The sequence below is a fragment of the Aotus nancymaae genome, unplaced genomic scaffold (assembly GCF_030222135.1).
Source record: "Aotus nancymaae isolate 86718 unplaced genomic scaffold, 86718_ANA_hifiasm-v0.15.2.pri h1tg000004l, whole genome shotgun sequence".
In the NCBI taxonomy this organism is placed as follows: domain Eukaryota; kingdom Metazoa; phylum Chordata; class Mammalia; order Primates; family Aotidae; genus Aotus; species Aotus nancymaae.
The window spans coordinates 29,209,944-29,233,517 of NW_026988415.1; the positions used below are offsets into that span (position 1 = coordinate 29,209,944).

General features: G+C 45.3%; 1 protein-coding gene across 1 annotated transcript in view; it reads right to left on the reverse strand.

The window, feature by feature from the left end:
- Positions 1-1,736: 1,736 nt before the first annotated feature.
- SLC25A43 (solute carrier family 25 member 43) overlaps positions 1,737-23,574 on the reverse strand; it is a 52,322-nt gene continuing 30,484 nt past the window's right edge. Inside the window, exons 4-5 of the mRNA XM_012475851.2 lie at positions 6,657-6,791; positions 1,737-5,970 (exon numbers count right to left, since the gene is read on the reverse strand). Coding sequence (XP_012331274.2) covers positions 5,770-5,970; positions 6,657-6,791 — 336 coding nt within the window. The 3' untranslated portion in view covers positions 1,737-5,769. The remainder of the gene's footprint in view (positions 5,971-6,656; positions 6,792-23,574) is intronic.

A 23,574-nucleotide genomic window follows, 5' to 3' on the forward strand; every position in this document is an offset into this window, starting at 1 on the left:
TCACCATGTTGGCCAGGCTGGTCTCGAACTCCTGACCTCAAATGATCCGCCCACCTCGGCCTCCCAAAGTGCTGGGATTTAAGGATTGTGATTAGATTGGGCCCACCCAACAAATCCAGGAGAATCCCTCCATCTCAATGTCTGTAACAGTAATCACATCTGCAAAGTCCCTTTTGTCAGGAAAGGTAACATATTCACAGGTTCTGGGGGTTAAGGTGTGGATACCTTTGGTAGGGGCCATTATTCTGCTTACCGCGACTGGTTTGGATGGTTACATAGACAGCGTGTGCTCCAGCCCACTGTGTACTTTACTTCTCTACTTGCATGTCTCATGGGCATTTTGAATTTAGCATTTCCAAAACAGAACTTTTAATTCCTCCCCACCAAAACTCTGGCCCTCCTCGGTCTTCCCCACATCGGCAAATGGCAAGATGATCTACCTGTTCTCAAGTCAAAAGCCAAAAACCAGCCACATGTAATCCCAGCACTTTGGGAGGCTAAGGCAGGCCTTGCTAAGTTGAACTCAAGAGTTGAAGACCAGTCTGGGCAACATGGTGAAACCCATGTCCACAAAAATTAGCCAGGCATGGTGGCTTGTGCGTGTAATCTCAGCTTCTCGGGAGGCTGAGGTGGAAGGATTGCTTGAACCCGGGAGATGGAGTTCTATTTCGACAGTGAGCCGAAATAGCTCCACTGCACTCCAGCCTGGAGCAAAAGATATCCTGTCTCAGAAAAACAAACAAAAATCAAAAGCCTAGATGCCACCCTTGACTCCTTTCTTCAACTCCCTACATTCAATTGCTCAGCAAATCATGCTGAGTCCACCTCCAAAATACATCTTGAACTCATTCATTCCTCTCCATGTTTATTGCCACTATTCTAGTCCAAGCCATCCTTTATTGCTTGGACTTCTGAAATTGCTTCTTAACTGGTCTTCTCACTGCCTTGCTTCCCTCCAATCTGTTCTCCACACAGCAACTGAGTAATCTTTTAAAAATCAAAGTCAGATTATATTGCTTTTCTGCTTAAAAATCTTCGATGCCTCCCCACTGCATTTAGAATAAAATCGAACTTCTTGTTCTGGCCCACGTGGCCACATAAGATCTGGCTCGCTCTCTCCAGTCTCATCTCCCACTCTCACCACACTCTGGCTACCCTCGCTTCCTTTCTGTTCACCAAGGCTTTCCCACTGCCACACTTTTGCACTTGTTTTTGTCTCTGCCAGGAATGCTCTTCTCCCTCTCTTTTTTTTTCCTTTTCTTTTCTTTTTAAAAATTATTATTATACTTTAAGTTCTGGTGTACATGTGGAGAACATGCAGGTTTGTTACGTAGGTATACACGTGCCATGGTGGTTTGCTGCATCCATGCCCCCGCAATCTACATTAGGTATTTCTCCTAATGCTATCCCTCCCCTAGCCCCCCACCCACCGACAGGGCCCGGTGTATGATGTTCCCTTCACTGTGTCCATGTGTTCTCATCGTTCAACACCCACTTATGAGTGAGAACATGTGGTGTTTGGTTTTCTGTTTTTGTGTCAGTTTGCTGAGAATGATGGTTTTTGAGATGGAGTCTTGCTTTGTCACCCAGGCTGTAGTGCAGTAGCATGATCTTGGCTCACTGCAGCCTCCACTTCCCAAGTTCAAGCGATTCTTCTGCCTCAGCCTCCCAAGTAGCTGAGATTACAGGCGTGCACTACCACGTGGGGCTAATTTTTGTGTTTTTAGTAGAGACGGGGTTTTGTCATGTTGGTCAGGCTGTTCTCAAATTTCTGACCTCAAGTGATCCACCTGCCTTGGCCTCCCAAAGTACTGGGATTACCGTACCCGGCCCCCTTTTTTTCACTTTTTAAGTCAAGTCAAGTGAAGCAGTGTGAGTAGGAAGGAACAAAGAAATATGTAGCTGGTTGTGATCAATTACTTGTAAACCCCACTGCACTTCTACCAGCCTTCCCTAGTTCTTTGCATGGTTGGCTCATTCTCATCATTCAGGTCTCATCTCAAATGTCACCTGTCAGAGTGGCCTTCTCTGGCACCCTGATTTAAAATATTCCCCTCTGGCTTCAGCCAGGGAGGCAGAGGTTGCAGTGAGCTGAAATCGTGCCACTGCAGTCCAGCCTGGATGACACAGTGAGACCTTGTCTCAAACAAAAGAAAACAAAAACCAAAAATAAAATATTCCCCTTCCCCTTACCTCCACATAATTCTCTAATAAAACATCCTGTATATAAGCACCCTCATAACATTATAGTCCATGATTACCTAAATTATTGGTTTACTTGTTTATTGACTGCCACTCTCACTAGAATATAAGCTCCTTGAGGGCAAAGACCTTATCTGCCTTTTGTGCCACTGTGTCTGTAGTGCCTAGCAGTTATTGAATAAATGCACAAAGCCACTCTTCTTACTCTAAACCACTTTTGCTTGCTTCCATCTCTGTGACACTGCATATGCCCTGACATTAACCTGCAGTGCCTTCCTATTCATGACCAATACATATCCCTTAACTTACTTCAAAATTTAGTTCAAGACTCATGGCTGGGTGTGGTGGGACATGCTTGTAACCCCAGCACTTTGGGAGGCTGAGACAGGTGGATCAACTGAGGCCGCAAGTTCGAGACCAGCCTGGCCAACATGGTGAAGCCCCGTCTCTACCAACAAAACACAAAAATTAGCCAGGCATGGTGGCAGGCGCCTGTAGTCCCAGCTACTCAGGAGGCGGAGGCATGAGAATCGCTTGAACCCGGGAGGCAGAAGTTGCAGTTAGCCATCCTGGGTGACAGAATGAGTCCCTGTCTAAAAAAAAAAAAAATAAGATTCACAACCTCCCCAAATCTCTGCTGATCACTAGTCTCTCTCCCCTGTGATGACCCCTTCAGTTTTTTATTCACTAAGTATAAGCTCCTTGGCAATCTTAGAAACAGTTGATACTACATTATCATGCCTTTGCATTTGCTTTGTAATCAGTCATTACATATATGTAGGTATGTATGTTTTGTTCCTTAAGCCCATAAATTCCTTCTGAATCAATATTGCATCACACATCTTTATAATCCTTCTCAAATACTTAGTCCAGTGTGGTGCTCACTGTCAGCCATAAAGCAGAAAGGCAGAACTCTCTCTTCACACCTCCAAGGAAATGAAATTAGTTGGAAGTTTATTTTAGAAACAGAACAAGAGTTTTAGAGTTCTTCCGAAATTAGAAAAATCAGGCATATTATTTTCCCCTCTTAATTTAATGAAGAAAAAATCAAAACTGCAGCTCAGAAAACATTTCTGTGCATGACAACTGCAAGAGCTTGGCTATCTATTTAATAAGACTTGTGGAAGGGCAGGGTGCAGTGGCTCACACCTCTAATCCCAGCACTTTGGGAGGTGGAGGTGGGCAGAACACCTAGAGTCGGGAGTTGGAGACCAGCCTGGCCAACATGGTGAAACCCTGTCTCTACTAAAAATGCAAAAATTAGCCAGGCATGGTGGCAGGTGCCTGTAATCCCAGCTACTCGGGAGCCTGAGGCTTGAGAATCGCTTGAACTCGGGAGGCAATGGTTGCAGTGAGCTGACATCATGCCATTGCACTCCAGCCTAGGTGACAATTGTTTTCAAAAGAAAAAAAAACTTGTGAAGAATACACAAGATATTACCATGAAATAATGTGAGGTTAGGATTTTAGAGTTAATTAAAAAAATAAAGTAAAAAATATTTTTGCAGCTTTCAGAACTGTTTGAAAAGCTGTCTGTTTCAAGGAAAATAAAGAGTAATAAACATGAACTATTCACTCTGGGTAAAGAATCTGCCACCCTCCAAACTCTAACAGATTGAGCTACAGATGAGATTTCCATGTATGTGTGTTAACTGCCATTCTCCATAAAACAGAATGCCGCAGCAGTTGGAAAAGTGAATTATTTTGGTATACTTAAATAGGATAAGGCTCAGAGAGTTTACAGATTTGGCCAGTATGTATTTAACAATAGTTTTATAACTCAGATTAGCAATAAATGCCCAATACGTCATGTTTTCTTTGGAAAATAAATTTAATAGGAAAAAATACTTGCAACATACTGAAAATCTCTCTCTGTGTATAAGTGTATGTGTGTGTATAAATTAACAATTTAATGTTAGATATTAATGAATTTTTATTTTTTGAGATGGAGTTTTGCTCTTGTTGCCCAGGCTGGAGTGCAGTGGCATGATCTCAGCTCACTGCAACCTCTGCCTTCCGGTTTCAAGTGATTCTCCTGCCTTAGCCTCCTGAGTAGCTGGGATTACAGGCGCATGCCACCACGCCTGGCTAATTTTTTTGTATTTTTAGTAGAGACGGGGTTTCACCATTTTGGCCAGGCTGGTCTCGAACTCCTGACTTCATGATCCGCCTGCCTCGGCCTCCCAAAGTGCTGGGATTACAGGCGTGAGCCACCGCACCTGGCCTTATATTAAGGCATTTAAAAATGCATGGATAGGTGCTATTTGAAAAGTATAGTTATTTAAACTTTACATAGAATTCCTAAGGTGGAACAATCCTCAAATTTGATTTTTAGAAAGTTTGATACAGATGATTAGGCTAAAGTGTTTATAGTCAGTTACATTTTTTTGGGTATGTGTGTCAAATGTTCCATTTGATCCTTTCTAGGCAACTGGGACATCTTTGAGAAAAACTTGACTAAAGAATTTATTTTCAGGGTAGGCTTGCAAAGCAAGTTAAAAAGGCAGAGAATTGAGGCCACTGAACTGTACATGACTTCAATCAGAAGAAGGTCTTTAGGGCATAATTAAGCAGTCATGGTATAAACTGTCTTCCTGAAACACAAGATTTTAAGCCTGGGATGCTTCAAATTTCAAAAAAGGAGGATGATTCTACTACAATAGTGATAGCTTTTAAATGTTTGACATTTTTATTTAGTTTCTGATAAACTAAATAAAAATATCGAACATTTACAAGCTATCACTATTGTGATACACGTCACTGAGTGGTGTGTACACTCAGAAGTCAGCAAAAATTTGAGTTCAAGAAAGATTGTATTGGGGCTGGTTGCAGTGGCTCACACCTGTAATCCCAGTGCTTTGGGAGGCCAAGGCAGGAGGATTGCATGAGCCCAGGAGTTCAAGACCAGCTTGGGCAACATAGCAAGATCCCCACCCTCAAAAAAAAATTAGGTGTGGTGGTGCACACCTATGGTCTCAACTCTTGGGAGGGTGAAGCAGGAGGATATCTTGAGCCCAGGAGTTTGAGGCTGCAGTGAGCTATTATTGTGTCAGTGTACTCCAGCCTGGGTGACAGAGCAAGACCCTGTCTCTAAAAACAAAACAAAACAACAGATTGTATTGGGAAGTCTCAGGTCAAACTAAACAAAACTAGGCTGACGTTGGTTTGTGCAAGCTTTGCATTAAGTACAAGTGACCCGGTGGCTCTGCTTACAATGTGGTATCCACTCAGCCACGTCAATTACATGTTGCTTTGAGATGTTATGACAATGTCCTTTCTTCGGTGTTATGTTTCTATTCATAGCATAAATTATACATTTTATCACTGCTAGATTCTGATTACAAAATCTCGTGGAATGCCATCATGACACACTCATGTTGGGAAACCTTCTCGTGGTGCAGGAGTTCATGGGGACATCAGTTCGGAGATTTGAGGTGGTGCATGACCATACTGTCTCATATCCCAGAGCAGCAGACAGCAGTAGCTTCTCCTTAGGTGCCCAGTTATGAGGCTACAGTTATCTGTGATTGCAACACGCCGTCAGTGCACTTCTAGTTCCATTCCATTTTATAGAGTTGGTTTTTTAGACTTCAGTTTTCTCATTTTGAAGAACCTCTTTAATTCTCGTAATTCCTGGGGCTGCAAACTCTGATCGACTCCTGGTGTCAATTTATAGCTCAGTGGAGACAGAATGTAACCATTTTGATAAAGACAGATTCTCTTGCAGAACTCAAAGGTGCTAAACATAATTCCAAAATATGGAACTATCTGTTAAAACAGAAAATGAAAATCAAGTTAAATTCTTAAAAAGAAAACAATGTGTCTGCAGTCAACTTGGATTAGGGTAAAGTGAGATAATGGCAGTGGCAATACAAATGGTAACTGTTTTTGGAATCAGAGAAGATGGCAAAAGGAAAGCTGGCCCAGTGTGGGTTGGTAGAGGAATGACAGTGATTGAAGGGGATGCCCTGCCTGGGAGATGCTGGATCTAGGTCATATGCATGCAGATGATCTAATACTGCCTGTCATGATATGCTGGCCTTGACTGGAATCATTTACATGCCAGCTAGTGCAAGGTTAGTCCAGAGTACTTAACCTTTTTTTTTTTTTGGTCATGGAGTTCTTTGGGAATATGATGCACATATGCATATACACATACATTTTTGCATAGTATTTTAGGATGAGGGGTTAGGTTCCCCTTAGGGGCCCATGAACCTCCACATTAGGAATTTCTGCACTAAATGCTCAGCTCCTCTGGAATGCGGTATAAGATAGTCCACCACTACACATGTTCACCTCTCTAAAGGGCTGACAGACAGTGTGCATTCATTGGCCTTATGCTACCCATTAGTGCTAGAGGGGGTTTTCCAAGCTAACTGTGATGGGGGATGACAAAAGAAGAGGGTAGAATTGGAAGAGGCAGAGGAGCAGCAGAGACAGGTAGCTCTTCTTACCTTCAGTAAATTGGCTGTTAATCCATTCCAGAGCCCCAGGACCCCCTGGGCCTTCACTATCTGCCGGAAGCAGTCCACTGCTCCTGAGAAATGGACATCTACTCCTCCACTGTGTGGGAGGTAGGGGCTCTGAGCCTGGCAGGAAACAGAAGCTGGGATGAGATGATTGAAACACCAGGAAATAAATGTCCTAGTGGAAGAAGCCAGGGTCTCAAGTCTGCACTCTAGATGCTGTGCTCCTGGCCAAGATGATAGCAAAGAATGGCTGCCATGGGGTTCTTCTTGTTCTATGGGCTTAGAATGGATATTAACATGCAATACAATCATGATACCCTGTGCACATATTTGTGGTTTATTTTGCCTGGAAGGAAGCAGGCATTTGGGACAGACTCAATTTCATACTTACAGTCCCTCCCAACCTGTGCCTTCTGGACAGGATAAACATACTCCCATGTCCTTAGCCTTTTTACAGTATTCTCCTGTTTCCTTCTCTTTACTGGTACTTCCTCTGTGAAGCTCCCAAGCAGAGGCTCTTCATTTCTCCATATCACAGATGTGACAGGGTAGGTGACATTCTTCTCACTCTCTGTTGCTGTTCCCAGACCCTTCCTCCTTCACTCTCACGACAGAAGCGCTTAGCTGGGGCTGATGTCACTGAACCATATTCCTTGTTCTGCTATTATCTCCTAATCTGGCCACTCTTCCACATTCATTGAAGACTGTGACACCTGGTAGCTCACTCTCTCCGAGCCTTACCATCATCTTAGGTAACTTTGGCATCTATAAATATGACCCAGCCTATGACCAGTTTCTGGCCCTCAGCTTCAGTGATCTTCACCTTTATACCACTTTGGCTATCCCATGGACATCATCACCACCTTCAGAGCCATGCTGACCAAACTCTGTTATTACCCAAATGCTCCATCTCTGAAAGGAATGTTTTATCCTTTATTATTATTATTTTTTGAGACAGAGTCTCACTCTGTTGCCCAGGCTGGAGTGCAGTGGTGTGATCTCGGCTCACGGCAACCTCTACCTCTTGAGTTCAAGTGATTCTCCTGTCACAGCCTCCTGAGTAGCTGGGACTACAGGTGCATACCACCACACCTGGCTAATTTTTGTATTTTTAGTAGTGATGGGGTTTCACTATGTTGGCCAGGCTGGTCTCAAACTCCTGGCCTCAAATGATCTGACCACCTTGGCCTCTCAAAGTGCTGAGATTACATGTGTGAGCCACTGCACCCAGTCATCCTCTTAGAAAAATAATTTTATGATCAGATGAAATGACTTTTCAATATACCATCTCATCTACATATAAAACTGGTACTACTTGTCTGGGTATGTCCCCTCATAGCTGGCTTTCAGAAATGGTGTTGAGTTTAGATTAAACTCTGCACGTACTCTGGTTTGTTTCTGAAATGTTTAGCTGGGGCTATATGGCATTCTGTGGCAATGGAACCAAGATTTTCGAAGTGGGAGAGGAGGCATGGTACAACAGTAAGAAGAGCACAACTCTGGAGTTGAGCAGGTTCGTTTCTAGTCCTGGTTTCTGCACTTACTTAGCCATGTGACCCTAGGCAGCTTACCTAACCTTCAGAGCATTCACTGCCTTTTAATATTTGATATAATTTACTTATTTATTTCCTTTATTTATCTGCTCCTTCCTTGCAACTAAAATTTCAGCTACATGGAAGGAGGGATTTTTTTGTTCTGTTTTATTCACTGTATCCTTAGTATCCTTAACACATAGTAGATATTTAATCAACATTTGAATAAATGAAATGTATTCCATTGTCAACCTCCTGGTTGCCAAATCCAGTGGCTCTTTTTGGTTATATCATTACTGGATTTTTTTTGTTTTGAGATGGTGTCTTGCTCTGTGTCCCAGGTTAGAGTGCAGTGGCGCAATCCTGGCTCACTGCAACCTCCACCTCCTGAGTTCAAGTGATTCTTCTGGCTCAGCGCCCCCTGAGTAGCTGGGACTGCAGGCATGCGCCACCATGCCCAGCTAATTTTTGTATTTTTAGTAGAGACAGGGTTTCACCATATTAACCAGGATGGTCCCAAACTCCTGACCTAGTGTTCTACCCACCTCAGCCTCCCAAAGTGCTAGCATTACAGATGTGAGCCACTGCGCCCGGTTATTACTGGATATTTAAGGGGGCAATATTTGGCACTGGTAACCAGCAACTCTTTTGGTCCTCCTCAATTTATATACCCTTTCTAGAAAATTCTACCATAGCTTTTGCTTTAAACACCTCCTACAGGCAGATGGCTCCCAAATCTTTATCTTTGGCTCTGACCTCCCATTAACCTCCAAAACCAAGCACCCAACTGCCTACTGGGCAGCTCTACCTGCATAGTACACAAGTACTCAAAGCTCGACACACCTAGAACCCACTATTGCCTTTCTCCTCGACAGTGTCTGATTTATTCTTTCTTCTGTACTTCTTATCTCAGTGATGAATGGCCATCCTGTTCAACCAGTTACCCCAAGCCCGAAACCTGGGATTTCTTCGTTTGCTCACCCTCACTGCCCTATCCAAGCAATCATCAAGTCCTATCAGTCCTGTCTTCTAAAAAGAGCATTTCTCAAATCCAGCCCCTCCTCTGTATCCACTCTGGCATTCCGTTAGTTCAGGCTACCACCATCTCATGTGTGCATTACTGCAGCAGTCTATTACTGGCCTCTTGGACCCACTATTGTCATTTTCAATTCTTTTCTTTCTTTTTGTTTTTTTTGAGATGGAGTCTCACTCTGTTGCCCAAGCTGGAGTGCAATCATGCCTCACTGCAGCCTCAACCTCCTGGGCTCAGGTGATTCTCTCACCTCAGCCTCCCAGGTAGCTGGGATTACAGGCATGTGCCACCATGCTCAGCTAATTTTTGTGTTTTTTTTTTTTTTTTTTTAAATAGAGACAGGGTTTCCCTATGTTGTCCAGGTTGGTCTCGAACTCCTGGGCTCACATATCCTCCCACCTCAGCCTTCCAAAGTGCTAGGATTACAGGTATGAGCCACCACATCCAGCCTCCAATTCTCCATTTTTTTTCTTTTTGAAATGGAGTTTCACTGTTGCTCAGGCTAGAGTGCAGTGGCACGATCTTGACTCACTGCAACATCTGCCTCCTGGGTTCAAGCGATTCTTCTGCCTCAGCCTCCCGAGTAGCTGGGATTATAGGTGCACACCACCACACCCACCTAATTTTTGTATTTTCAGTAGAGATGGGGTTTCCCCATGTTAGCCAGGCTGGTCTCAAACTCCTGACCTCAGGTGATCCACCTACCTCGGCCTCCCGAAGTGCTAGGATTACAGGTGTGAGTCACTGTGCCGGGCCTCATTCTTTATACTACAGTCAGAACACATTTCTAAGATTCCAATTCAGACCGCTGACTCCTCCGTTGACTTTTTACCACCTATAGGATAAAATCTAAGCTCCTTAGAATAATATGTAAGGCCCTTCATGACAACTTTTCCAGCATGAAAAGCGTCACTCACCCCTTCGCTCTTTTTGTTTTTGAGATAAAGTCTCACTCTGTCACCCAGGCTGGAGTGCAGTGGGGCATGATCTTTGCTCACTGCAACCTCTGCCTCCCAAGTTCAAGTGATTCTCCTGCCTCAGCCTCCTGAGTAGCTAGGATTACAGGTGCCTGCCACCATGTGCAGCTAATTTTTGTATTTTTAGTAGAGACAGGGTTTCACCATTTTGGTCAGTATGGTCTCCCGACCTCATGATCCACCTGCCTGGGCCTCCCAAAGTGCTGGGATTACAGGCATGAGCCATCGCACCTGGCCCACTCTTTTTTGTACTCCCATTATCCCCTCTAAAGACTATTCATTTATTTGCATATTTATTGATACTTACTATATGCCAGACACTCAGGATACATTAGTGAAGCAAACAGACAAAAGTCCCTGTTCCTATAAAGCTGAAATTCTAATTGCAGGGGAAGAGTAGAGAAAGAAAGAAAATAAATAAGCAAATAATGCCAAATACCAAGAGGAGGTGAGTGCTCTGGATAAAATAAAAGCAGGGGAAACATATAGGGAGTGTCTAGAGGATGCGGAAGTGTTTATTAGGGTAATCAGAGAAGACCTCACCAAGAAGATAACTTTTGAGTGGAGATCTGAAGGAAGTGAGGAAGCGAGTTGTACAGATATCTTCAAAGGCTGTGAGACCAGAGCGTGTCTGGGGTGTTAGAGAGGCAATGAGGAGGCTAATGTGGTGGCAATGGAATGAACAAAACAGAGAGGAATGGGATATGACTTCAGAAAGTAAATGGTGGCCAGATTGTATAAGGCTGGTAGGCCACACAGTAAACGTTTTGGCTTTTTTTTTTTTTGAGATGGAGTTTTGCTCTTGTCGCCTAGGCTAGAGTGCAATGGCACAATCTTGGCTCACTGCAACCTCTTCCTCCCGGGTTCAAGCAATTCTCCTGCCTCAGCCTCCTGAGTACCTGGAATTACAGGAGTGCACCACCATGCCCGGCTAATTTTTGTATTTTTAGTAGAGATGGCGTTTCACCATGTTGGCCAGGCTGGTCTCAAACTCCTGACATCAGGTGATCCACCTGCCTCAGCCTCCCAAAGTGTTGGGATTATAGGCATGAGCCACCATGCCCGACCTGCATTTTGGCTTTTACTGAGTGAGAAGACAGGTTGCTGGTGGGGGTGGGGGGGTTATGAATAGAAGAGTTGCATGACCTAATTTATATTTTCACATGATCACTTTGGCTGCTGTGTTGAAAAAGACTCAAGGATGGAGGGAAAAGTAGGATGGAGACTGGTTAGGAGACTACTAGAGTAATTTAGGCAAGAGATGATGGTAGCTTAGACTGGGATGCTATTGGTGGAGTGGTGAGCAGTAGTCAGACTCGATATATTCTGAAGGTGGAGTCAACAGGATTGGCTGATGGACTGGATGAGGGTGTGAGAGGGGAGTCAAGGATGGCTCTATTTAAAAGTTTTTCTTTTGTTTTTCTTTTGTCATCCTATGTAAGAAGTTAAAGGATGGCTCTAATGTTTTTGGTCTGAGCAACGGGATAGATGGAAGTGTCATTAACTGAGATGGGGAATGCTATGGGAGAAGCAGGTTGGCTTTTTGTTTTTGTTTTTTGAGGGTGGGTGGAAGCATCAGGAGTTCAACTGTGCAGTGCCTGTTAGCCATTCAAATGGAGATGGGGAGTTGGCTACAGAAGTCCGGAGTTGAGGGGAGAGGTCAGGGCTGGAGACATAATTTGGGAGTCGTCAGTATACAGATGGTATTTAAAGCCAGGAGACCAGATGAGATCACTTAGGGCTTGAGCCTGGGAATACTTCCACATTTAGAGGTCAAGGAAATAGGAGGCCCAGCAAAGACTGAGAAGGAGTAGTCGGTGAAGAAGGAAAAGGAAAGTGTGGCATCCAGGAAGCCGAGTGAAGGTGTTATGTCAAGGAGGAGGGAGCTGCTGAGGGCCCAGTCAGATGAGGACTCAGAATTGGCCACTGGATCTAGACACATGGAGGTCACCAGTTATCATAAAAAGAGAAGTTTTGTCTGGGTGTGGTGGTTCACATGTGCAATCCCGGCACTTTGGGAGGCTGTGGCGGGAGGATTGCTTGAGCCCAGGAGTTCAAGACCAGCCTGAGCAACATAGTGCGACTCCTATCTCTGCAAAAAATATATAAATTAGCTGGGTGTGGTGGTGCACACCTGTAGTCCCAGTTACTTGGGGGGCTGAGGTGGGAGGCTTGCTTGAGCCCTCAAGGTTGGGGCTGCAGTGAGCCATGATTGTGCCACTGTACTCCAGCCTGGGTGATAGAGTGAGTCCCTGTCTCAAAAAATAAAAGAGAAGTTTACTGGGTGGTGGAGCAAACGTCTAACGGGAAGATTTAAGAGAGAACGGGGCTGGGCACGGTGGCTCATGCCTGTAATCTCAGCACTTTGGGAGGACGAGATGGGTGGATCACTTCAGGTCAGGAGTTTGAGACCAGCCTGGCCAACATGGTAAAACCCCGTCTCTACTAAAAATACAAAAATTAGCCGGGTGTGGTGGTGGGCGCCTGTAATCCCAGCTACTTGGGAGGCTGAGGCAGGAGAACTGCTTGAACCCAGGAAGTGGAGGTTGCAGTGAGCTGAGATCGCCCCACTGCACTCCAGCCTGGGCAACAGAGAGAGATTGTCTCAAAAAAAAAAAAAAAGAAAATGAGAGAGAAGAGGGGTTGGGAACAGTGGCTCACACCTGTAATTCTAGCACTTTGGGAGGCCAAGGCAAGTGATTCACCTGAAGTCAGGAGTTTGAGATCAGCCTGGCCAACATGGCGAAACCCCATGTCGCCTAAAAATACAAATATCAAAAATTAGCCAGGCATGGTGGTGGACACCTGTTATCCCAGCTACTCAGGAGACTGAGGCATAAGAACCGGGGAGGTGGAGGTTGCAGTGAGCTGAGACTGCACCACTGCACTCCGGCCTGAGCAACAGAGTGAGATTCTGTCTCAAAAAAAAAAAAGAGAGAATGGGAAGAGAAAGATTGGAGATGGTTAATGTAGACAACGCTTTCAAAGAGGCTTCTTTCACAATTGTATTGTAATCATGTTCAATTTACATATCTGCTTCTGCTAGTGTGCTGTGAACTCTGTGAGGACTAGGTCTTGTTAATTTCTGTATCTCTAGTGCCTTAACCAGCAGCTGACACATGACCGGTGCTCAGTGAATGGTTTGCTGAATGAGTACATAAAATGCTCAGTATAAGAGTGGGCTGGAAATTTTAAAGAATTTTCATATAATTTTATGCATGTGTTATAAAAATGAGAGGTCAAGACATACAGTGTAATGTAGAATCTTTGCAGAAAACAAGTATCAAAATTCATCTCATTTCTCTCTTCACAAGACATTTTGATGGTTCTATTTTACTAAGATGTAATGGCATAGTACAAAATATGATACATGTATTCCATATTACTACTGCCAGTACCAATACTGAAATTTATTGACTGCCTATGTGTCTGTTACAGTTGAGGAAACTGAGGCTCAGGGACAGGTTAAGTGATTTGACCAAGGTCATACAGCAGGTAATGAACAGATTTTATTCTGTTTTATATTCTAGTTAGTTGTTTCCTGTGTCTTTCCCTCAGGAGATTATGAGACCTGTGATGCCTAGGACCATGTTTTACTTAGCTTTTCTCTCTTCCACCCTGCTTAAAAATCGGTAGAAGAATGAATTACAATCAGAGAAGCAGTGTGAAAACTAGATTTTACTGATTCAAATTAGGCTTTCTGGACTCTTTTTTTTTTGAGATAGAGTCTCACTCTGTCACTCAGGCTAGAGAGCAGCGATACGATCTTGGCTCACTGCAACCTCTGCCTCCCAGGTTCAAGCAATTCTATTGTCTCAGCCTCCAGAGTAGCTGGTATTGCAGGTGCACGCCACCACACCCAGCTAATTTTTGTACTTTTAGTAGAGATGGGCTTTTGCCATGTTGGCCAGGCTGGTCTCAAACTCCTGACCTCAGGTGATCCTCCTGCCTTGGCGTCCCAAAGTGCTGGGATTACAGGCGTGAGCCACCTCTTTGTTGCCCCTGACCATGAAAGCTGGCTCTTTCTTGCTCTCCTTCTGATGACTAGATCTCCAAGGCCTTGATTACTTTAGGCTCTGATAATGCAGCTCCCTAAACCAGAGACCCAAATCTGAAAGGGACCCTAAGATCTTCCTGTCCAATTATTCATTTTACAAATGAAAACCTACCACCTGGAGAAGCAGAGCAACTTAACCAAAGCCCCCAGCTGGTGCATCGCAGAGGCAGGCCTAGAAGCCAGATGCTCCGCCTACTGGGCCACTGCAATCTGCACTCCAGGATCCTGCCTCCTGGTGACTCTGACCTTGGCCTCTAGGCTCCAAGGCTTCGCACTACAACTTATCCTGCACCTGACAGCCACCTAACTCATGCCCTTGCAGGACATATTGCTGCACAACACTGGCAATGCCAGTCATCATCTTGTCCAAGTTAGACTTTAGCTTCTCTCATGACCCCCAACTATAAGGACGTTCAATACAACATGTAGTAAAAGGTCACTGATTCCAACTGTGGGAATGTATGGGGGTGGGGGAGTCAGCCTCAATGAGTGAAATCTAAATTATGAAATTTTGGAAAGACATTCCATTTTATTATATATGACTGGAACTAGATTAATGAAGGGCAACCTAATAGAGACACTTTTCAGGCCTTACTTTCATGCATGGCTGAGTGATCTGTGGAAGGCAAGATAGAGGACGAATGTTCTGTATGTGGGCTTTACCATCACACAGACCTGGATTGGAACCCTTGTCTCTTCTACTCACTAGCTATTTGATCCTAGGCAAGTTCCTTAACTTTTGTTTTTGAGACAGAGTCTTACTCTCTCACCCAGGCTGGAGTGCAGTGGCGTGATCTTGGCTCACTGCAACCTCTGCCTCCAACCGATTCTTATTCCTCAGCCTCCTGAGTAGCTGGGGTTACAGGCACACATCACCATGCCTGGCTAATTTTTGTATTTTTAGTAGAGACGAGGTTTTGCCATGTTGGCCAGGCTAGTCTCGAACTCCTGACCTCAAGTGATCTACCTGTCTCAGTCTCCCAAAGTGCCGGGATTACAGGCATGAGCCACCTCGCCCGGCGACCTCCTTAACTTCTCTGAGCTTCAATTTCCTTATTTCAAAAGTGGGAGCGATAATACCTAGCTCTTAGAGTTGCTGTGAAAATTAAATGAGACAACGAAGAGTGCCAGCAACATTACAAGTGTCAATAATGTTAGCCATTATTAGTAATAAATACGTATTTCAGCAGGCTTTAAAAGCAGCTTCTTTTGGTAAAGAGTTTAAATATCCCTATAATTATGCCATTTATATGACTAATTTGCTAACTAAGCCCTGGGTTATTAGAATTTTAGGTTAGTGGCATAAAAATTGATGAGGTTTCACAATTCTTTATTTTTTATTGGATTGTTGTATCTTTCCATATTAATCCAGCTCAAAGGATCAATATTCTATGCTTTAAAAATATAGCATGGCTGGGCATGGTGGCTCATGCCTGTAATCCCAGCACTTTGGGAGGCTGAGGCTGGAAGATTGCTTGATCCCAGGAATTCAAGACCAGCCTGGGCAATGTGATGAGACCTCATTTCTATAAAAGAAAAAAAAATTAGCCAGGCATGGTGGCATGTACCTGTAGTCCCAGCTACTCAGGAGGGAGTAGCTCCTGAGGCAGGAGGATCGAATGAGCCCAGGAGGTTGAAGCTGCAGTGAGCCAAGATTACACCGCTGCACTCCAGCCTGGGCAATAGGGCAAGACCCTATCTCAAAAAATAAAAATAAAAATAGAGTTCTCCATCAAGGTAAAGGGTGAAACTTTGGAGTTAGGCCCTCTCTTTAAGGTGTAGTGACAAGCAAACACAGATGATTGTGAGAAATAGAACATGAAATGGACAAGCCAAGTCTCCCAGCTTGGTTACAGTAGGCAAAATGGCTAGGGGTCTTCGACGGATGTCTTACTTTAAAGTGTTTCCTTTAGCATTGTTTGAACTCAACCTTTCCTTCTTACCCTATCAGTAAAGAACTGTTACCAAAGGGATAGTAAGCCTCCTTTTCCCTTACAAAGAAATGGCCTAATCACAAGACTTCAAGTTCCTCCTGCCAATGTAAGATTGAAATACTGAAAAGAGGAAATTATGTTTATGCAGGAAAGTAACCTCCTTATTTTGCTACCAAATAAGGTGATTGATTTATCACCTGCCAGTTTCTGGTAGGAATTGTAAAAAGCCCCAAGTTATGAGTCAAGGTAATATTCTGTAATCTGGTGCTCCCCACAACTAAAACAAAAAGACACTAGGTAACACGAATTACATAACAGGTCAATTATAAACAACTTGTGATTGATTAATCAAGGGTCATCTATATCCAGTCTTAGGACCTTGACTATCTTCCTTAATTTCTGGACTTCACTCTACCTGCACTGCCAAGGCATCAGGGTTCATGTGGATCATTGTAGCAGTTTCCTTAGCAATCCTGCCTTCTCCCACTGAAAGTCCATTCTTGTACAGTGATTATTATTTTTTTTGAGATGGAGTCTTGCTCTGTTATCCAGGCTGCAGTACAGTGGTGCAATCTCAGTTCACTGCAACCTCCACCTCCTGGGTTCAAGTGATTCTCCTGACTTAGTCTCCTGAGTAGCTGGGATTACAGGCGCGCGTCACCACACCCTGTAATTTTTTGTATTTTAGTAGAGACAGGGTTTCACCATGTTGCCCAGCTGGTCTCGAACTCCTGACCTCAGGTGATCTGCCTGCCTTGGCCTCCCAAAGTGTTGGGATTACAGGCATGAGCCACTGTGCCCAGCCACATATAGTGATTTTTAAAAATCAGATTTTTTTTTTGCTCACCTGCTTAAAACATTTTAATGACTTTCTATCACACTTAGAATGAAGTCTAAATTTCTTACTGGAGCCTACAAGCCATAGTGCTAATGTGGTGGTAAAGTTTAACAACTGGTTCTCTGGGGGAAAATAAAAAAAGGTCTGAGTTGTAGCATTTACCAATTTCAGCAGTGTCAGTCCTTCCACTATGGCTGATATCGGGCTACCAAATGTGAAGTCAACCAGCTCCCAAATTTCCTGAAATGTAACAGTCAGTTCTTCTGAGCCAGTAGGAAGTGGCTCCAGCATGCTACTTGTAGGCTACAAGGTCTTATATGATCTGCTCTGCCCACCTATTTTTCTCTTTTTAAAAAAATTTTAAATATGTTTTAGGTCGGGTGCAGTGGGGTGGTTCACGCCTGTAATCCCAGCACTTTGGGAGGCTGAGGTGGGCGGATCACTTGAGGTTGGGAGTTTGAGACTAGCCTGGCCAATATGGTGAAACCCTGTCTCTACTAAAAGATACAAACATTAGCCAGGTGTGGTGGCGCATGCCTGTAGTCCCAGCTACTTGGGAGTCTGAGGCATGAGAATTGCTTGAACCTGGGAAGCGGAGGTTGCAGTGAGCCGAGATCATGCCATTGCACTCCAGCTTGGTCATTACAGCGAGACTCTGTCTCAAAAAAAAAAATTTTTTTTTTTAACAGAGATGTGGTGTCACTATGTTGCCCAGGCTGGAGTGGGCAACACGGGCTATTCACAGGTGCAATTCCATTACTGATCAGCACGGGAGTTTTGATCTGCTAGGTTTTCAATCTGGGCCAGTTCACCCCACCTTTGGCAACCTACTGGTCTCCTGCCCCCAAGAGGTCACCATAGTGATAATGAATTTAATATGGACATCTGATAGCTAATCAGATGCAGTGTTGTACAGCCCAGAACCCTTGGGCTCAAGTGATCCTTTTGCCTCAGCCTTCCTAGTAGCTGGAACCATAGGCATGCACCACCATGCCCGATCTGCCCACCTTTCCAACTTTATCATGGGTCACTGTTAGCAAAGCAAAGGTAGCATCTGATGAGTTTGGAAGGGTACTTGGCTGCAATGTGGAACAAAGTCACAAAACCCTTCAACTGTGCTGGCCTTCTTTCTGTTCTCCTCAGCTTGATGATTTCTATCTGTATCTCTCCTCTGAGCCACAGGATCATGTAATCAACTACCTACTTGACTCAAAACCTGAGTCGCCTCGCCCTCGCCCTCGCCCTGCCTTGCCCCCTGCACCTCACAGCAAGCCAGGGTTCCTCTTCTTTCCCCCACTAACTCTTCAGCATCTCATCTGCTGCTCCAGGCTGAGGGACTAGAGGGACTTGGTCGTTTCAGTGGTGTGGCCAGTCGTGGCAGGCCGGGCTTCAGCGTCCAGTCAGGGCAGCGTGCAGACCAAATGGGCACTTGGGTAGGAGACACAGAGGAGTGTGCCTGGGGCTTGTTGGGACCATGCTGCCCCCACTCCCACTTTCACTGGGGCTCTAAGCTCTGGAAAGTGATTACACAGAGGGTGCTCAGGAAACCTGCATGCAGCTCTCAGCACTGGGCGGGTGGTTGCTGGCTTGTCCAGAATGGGGACGCAGGGCAGCCTCCCCCACTCAGCAAGAGCGCAGACACCGTGTGAGGGGACAGCAGCTCTTGGTGCAATGCCAGAGACCAATCCTGGCTCTGTGACCTCGTACGGCTGTAGAGGGAGGACCCGAGGCTGAGTGGCGTGGCTCGTAAATCCACTTAGAATTTTTGGCTTGTGTCACACATGGGTGTCACAGCATACATTTACTTTGCATTGTCCCCGTCCTTCCTGTCGCCTGGCGTTTGGGGAGGAAGATGGAGAGAGCTTCAGAGTGTCTGTCTCCTTGCTCTCCTGCTTCTACCATCTTGGTTTTGCCTTCTGTTGGAGACGGGGCGCTGCTGCAGCCCAGAGTTTTCTGCACAATGTGTCTGTCCTTGTCACGGTGGACAGAGGGTGACATCATAGGAGCAGCTCGCTGGCCAGAAGGAGATGAGGGAGTCCCTGTGCCTCAGCTCCTGCTACTCCTAGGGAAATGAGGCCTGGGTCAAGCCAGCATCTCCTTGGTAAAGACCCTCACAGGCCATCAGGCATTCTGGATACACACTCACAACTTTACAGCAGGCCAGTTGCAGCATCTTGCCATCAAGAGTCATCTCAGCTGTGCTCCCCACTCATCCTTTCCTGTGAGAAGCCACTGCTTTGGGGGTGCTGGCTAGAAAAAGTAGGGAGGCAAGGCGGGGCGGGGCCGGGGGCGGGGCAGGGTGGCTTATGTGAGTAAACAGCTGTCTTTTCTTTTAAGGCCTTCACTGATTGGATGAGGCCAAGGCGCTTGTGTGTGTGTGTGTGTGTGTGTGTGTGTGTGTGTGTGTTTGCAGAACACTCAAGTTTATTCACTTTATTTATACATTTAACAATTCTAAAGTATTTACTTGCTTTGACAAAGAAATTAAAAATATAGGAGCACTGACTGACTCCTCCTTAGGAGAAAAGTGTTATATGTACAGCTACGGAGAGTTACGGTTCCTCCTTTAACATGAGAAAATATTAATAAAAAAGTGCTTCATTGATCCAAAAAGGGCTAAGAGCTGCAACCATTTATTCACCCTGTACATCAGACCCGAGAAACCCGTATCATAACCTCTTGGCACCTGTCACTAGGAACTGCACAATCTTCAATTAGACTAACTTTTCCCTACCTGCATGACTAGATGACACAGAATGTGGAAAAGAATACACCCTGTTTCACCACACTCAAACTGAGCAACCTGTTGCCGCTGGAAGTTACAGATGCACTCAGATGTTCTGGGCTTTGCCTGGACTGACAGTACCAGGGAAGCCTTCTGGGCCACGCCTTAACCACACCCAGGCACGCACAGGAGCCGCCTTCCTGAGACACAGCTTGCCCTTGTGTTTGGTAGCAGGTCAGGGAACTGCTACCAAAGGAGAAGAGGAATAGAGGGCAGGGCCAGAGCTTAAGAGTTCCCTGACCTTATCCCTAGCCCTCACCATGATCCACCGTGTTACCAGTTAGCAGCTTTCAGCAGAGCCAAGCATGGCCTCCCCAAGAGGGAGGGCAGGCACAAAACATGGAGGCCAAGACTACAAAGCACAAACCTAACTCTTCTCCAGCCTTTCCCACGCCCACCTCGACCACAAATATTCTTGATTTAAGGCTGTTTTTGGACCCTATCAAAGCTCACTAAGGAAAGGTACCCCGAATCTCCTCCAGGCCATGTCACTTCTCTAAGTGGCCCTTCACTGCTGGCCAGCAGCCAGACAAGTGCCCACTCAGACAGCCAGGAGTGGGGAAGAGGGACTGTTCAGCCCTTCTTCCCATTCCAAGAAGAGGGAGGAGGAAGGCTAATTGTATAGGGACCTGCTTCCCTTTCCAGGGGCTTGTAACTCGAAAGGCTGATTCTACCCCTTAAAGGGAAGATCCATGATTGGTTTGGTTTGGGAATGGGGGATTTCTGGAACCCTGAGTCTGGATTTCCCTGTGCTGGCTGAGGAAGAGATTGTTGAGGGACTCAGGTGTGCCTGCGCTCAGGGCAGGCTTTGGCCTTGAGTGGATAACCATTTTGGCCAGTCTGTATTCATGTCTGAGGGTAGGAAGTGCTACACAGCCTGGACCAGGGAAGCAGCCCCGTGAAAGCAAAGGGAGCCCAAGACAATCTGGGTCAAGTTAAAAATGGAATCCCACAGGGGATAACATGATGGCCACCTACTCCTAGCCCCTTGCCTCCTCAAAGGAGCATATACTTTCCTTTCCCAAAGAGGGATCTAAGGCCTCGCCTTGCCTCACCTCCTGAGTAGCTGAGATTACAGCTGACCTCCACCACACGCAGCTAATTTTTATATTTTTATTAGAGATGAGGTTTCACCATGTTGGCCAGGCTGTTCTCAAACTCCTGACCTCAGGTGATCTGCCCACCTCGCTCCTGAGTAGCTGAGATTACAGCTGACCTCCACCACACGCAGCTAATTTTTATATTTTTATTACAGATGGGGTTTCACCATGTTGGCCAGGCTGGTCTCAAACTCCTGACCTCAGGTGATCTGCCCATCTAGGCCTCCCAAAGTGCTGGGATTACAGGCGACTAAGTGCTTTCTATGTACTATCTCATTTAATCCTCACAAAAGCCTCATGAAAGAGGTAGTATTATCATATTAGCTTGATTAAATAGATGACAAAATGGAGTCTGTGAGAGGATAAACACCAGTCTCTAAAATTACAGACCATGATATAACACATCACCTTGAATCTGGGTCTGTTTGACTCAGAGCCAAGCTGTACCCCACTAAGGTACACTGTCTCCTGACGCTCAGGACTGAAAATACTCTCTTAGCCTTTTACAGACTTGTTACTACACATCATTGGTGGATGTGGCTGCCACAGCATGTACGCTGCATGAGTTCTTTATCCTGAGACAGGAGCCTGTGGTGTGGTATGAATAAGTGCCTCTACAAGTGTCCTACTAAGTGGGTGTCCAGAACACAAAGGCAAGTATGGGTTGCTGGTTGCTCCCAAAGGGCAAAGGAATGACAAGGCTAGATTCCAGTACATCTTAACCCTAAGCTGCATTAGGCTGACCACGGAGGCTTTTAAAAATCCTCAGTGACTGGGATTCACCCCTAGAGATTGCAATTTAAGTGAACTGGGGTGAGGCCTGGACATTAACACTTTTTTTTTTTTTTTTTGAGATGGAGTTTCACTCTTGTTGCCCAGGCTGGAGTGCAATGGCACCATCTCGGCTCACCACAACCTCCGCCTCCCAGGTTCAAGTGATTCTCTTGCCTCAGCCTCCTAAGTAGCTGGGATTACAGGCATGCACCACCAAACCCGGCTAATTTTTGTATTTTTAGTAGAGATGGGGTTTTACCATGTTGGTCAGGCTGGTCTCGAACTCCTGACCCCAGGTGATCCACCCACCTTGGCCTCCCAAACTGCTGGGATTGCAGGAATGAGCCACTGCACCCAGCTGACATTAGCACTTTTCATGATCTTCCCAGCTGATTCTGACATGCAGCCAGGATTGAGAGCCACTGATGTGGACCTTCCATGGCACAAGGCAGCTACGGGCTCAAACCTGAGTCCATCAGCCCGCTGCTGAGACTGCGAGTGCCTGGGGGAGAAAGCACATGGGTCCTGAAGGTAGACCATTTGGACCAAGTCCCCGCTTTGCCACTCACTAGCTCTGTGATGGCTGGCAAGTGCCGTTACCTTCTGGAGCTTCAATTTCCTCATCTGTAAAATGGGGTAATAATAATAATACCTACCTGCTGTCAAAATGAAATGATTTAATACATGTAAACTGGTTAGAACAGTATTTGACATATAGCAAGTGCTAAAGAATGAACAACCATTATTGTTATTATTTAAACTTATAAGAAAAACAAGTATACTGAAGACCAAACCAACCCACTAGATTGGAATGGCCATTCATCCAAACTTTATCTTACATGAAACATGTCAGGCAGCTTGTCACAAGAACCAGAACTTAACTCCTCCTGCACAAACCCAGGCAACTATCCCATAGCTGTCTAGTCTAGACCCACAGCTCCTGGGAACACACTGGATTCTGCAGCCTGGCATCATCTGAAACAATCAGAGCAGCCTGGCCTGACTTTGTTACTATCTGTATAACCCTGGTCAAGTCATTTAGCTCCTTGAACTTTCGTTTCCTCACATGTCAAATGAGGAGACTGAAACAAAATGACTTTGAAGACCCTTTCCAGATCCTATAATCCATGCTGCTGGCCGGAATCCGTGCTCCGTCCTTACTCCAGGACTTCAAACTTGCCATTTCCTCAGCCTCGCTGTCTGTCTTATTGATCAGGATAAACATCATCATTTCCCCAGGGAAGTCTTCTGAGACCCCCCACACGAAGTCAGGAGCCTATTGAACACTTTCAGTCAACCTGTACTTCTCCTTCATGGCACTTAACACAGTTTATAATGATTGACTGTATAATTATTTCTTTCATGTGTACTCCTGCCCCCATCTGCTCCATCTCCTAGACTAAATACTATGGGAGCAGCAGCCACATTTGTTATGTTTATGGTTTTGGCCTCAAAGCTTATCTGGTGCACAGTAGAGGTGCTTTATACATACTGAAGGAAAGAAAGAACAAATGCGCAGTAGATATAAATAAAGAACAAAGACTTAGAAGCAAAGCACTTGAGCCAGGTGCGGCGGCTCACGCCTGTAATCTCAGCACTTTGGGAGGCTGAGTCAGATAGATCACCTGAGGTCAGGAGTTCGAGACCAGCCTGGCCAACATGGTGAAACCCCATCTCTACTAAAAAAATACAAAAGTTAGCCGGGCATGGTGGCAGGCATCTGTAATCCCTGGTACTTAGGAGGCTGAGGCAGGAGAATCGCTTGAACCCGGGAGGCAGACATTGTAGTGAGCCGAGATTGTGCCACTGCACTCCAGCCTGGGTGACAGAGCAAGACTCCGTCTCAAAAAGAAAAAAAAAAAGCAAAGTGTTT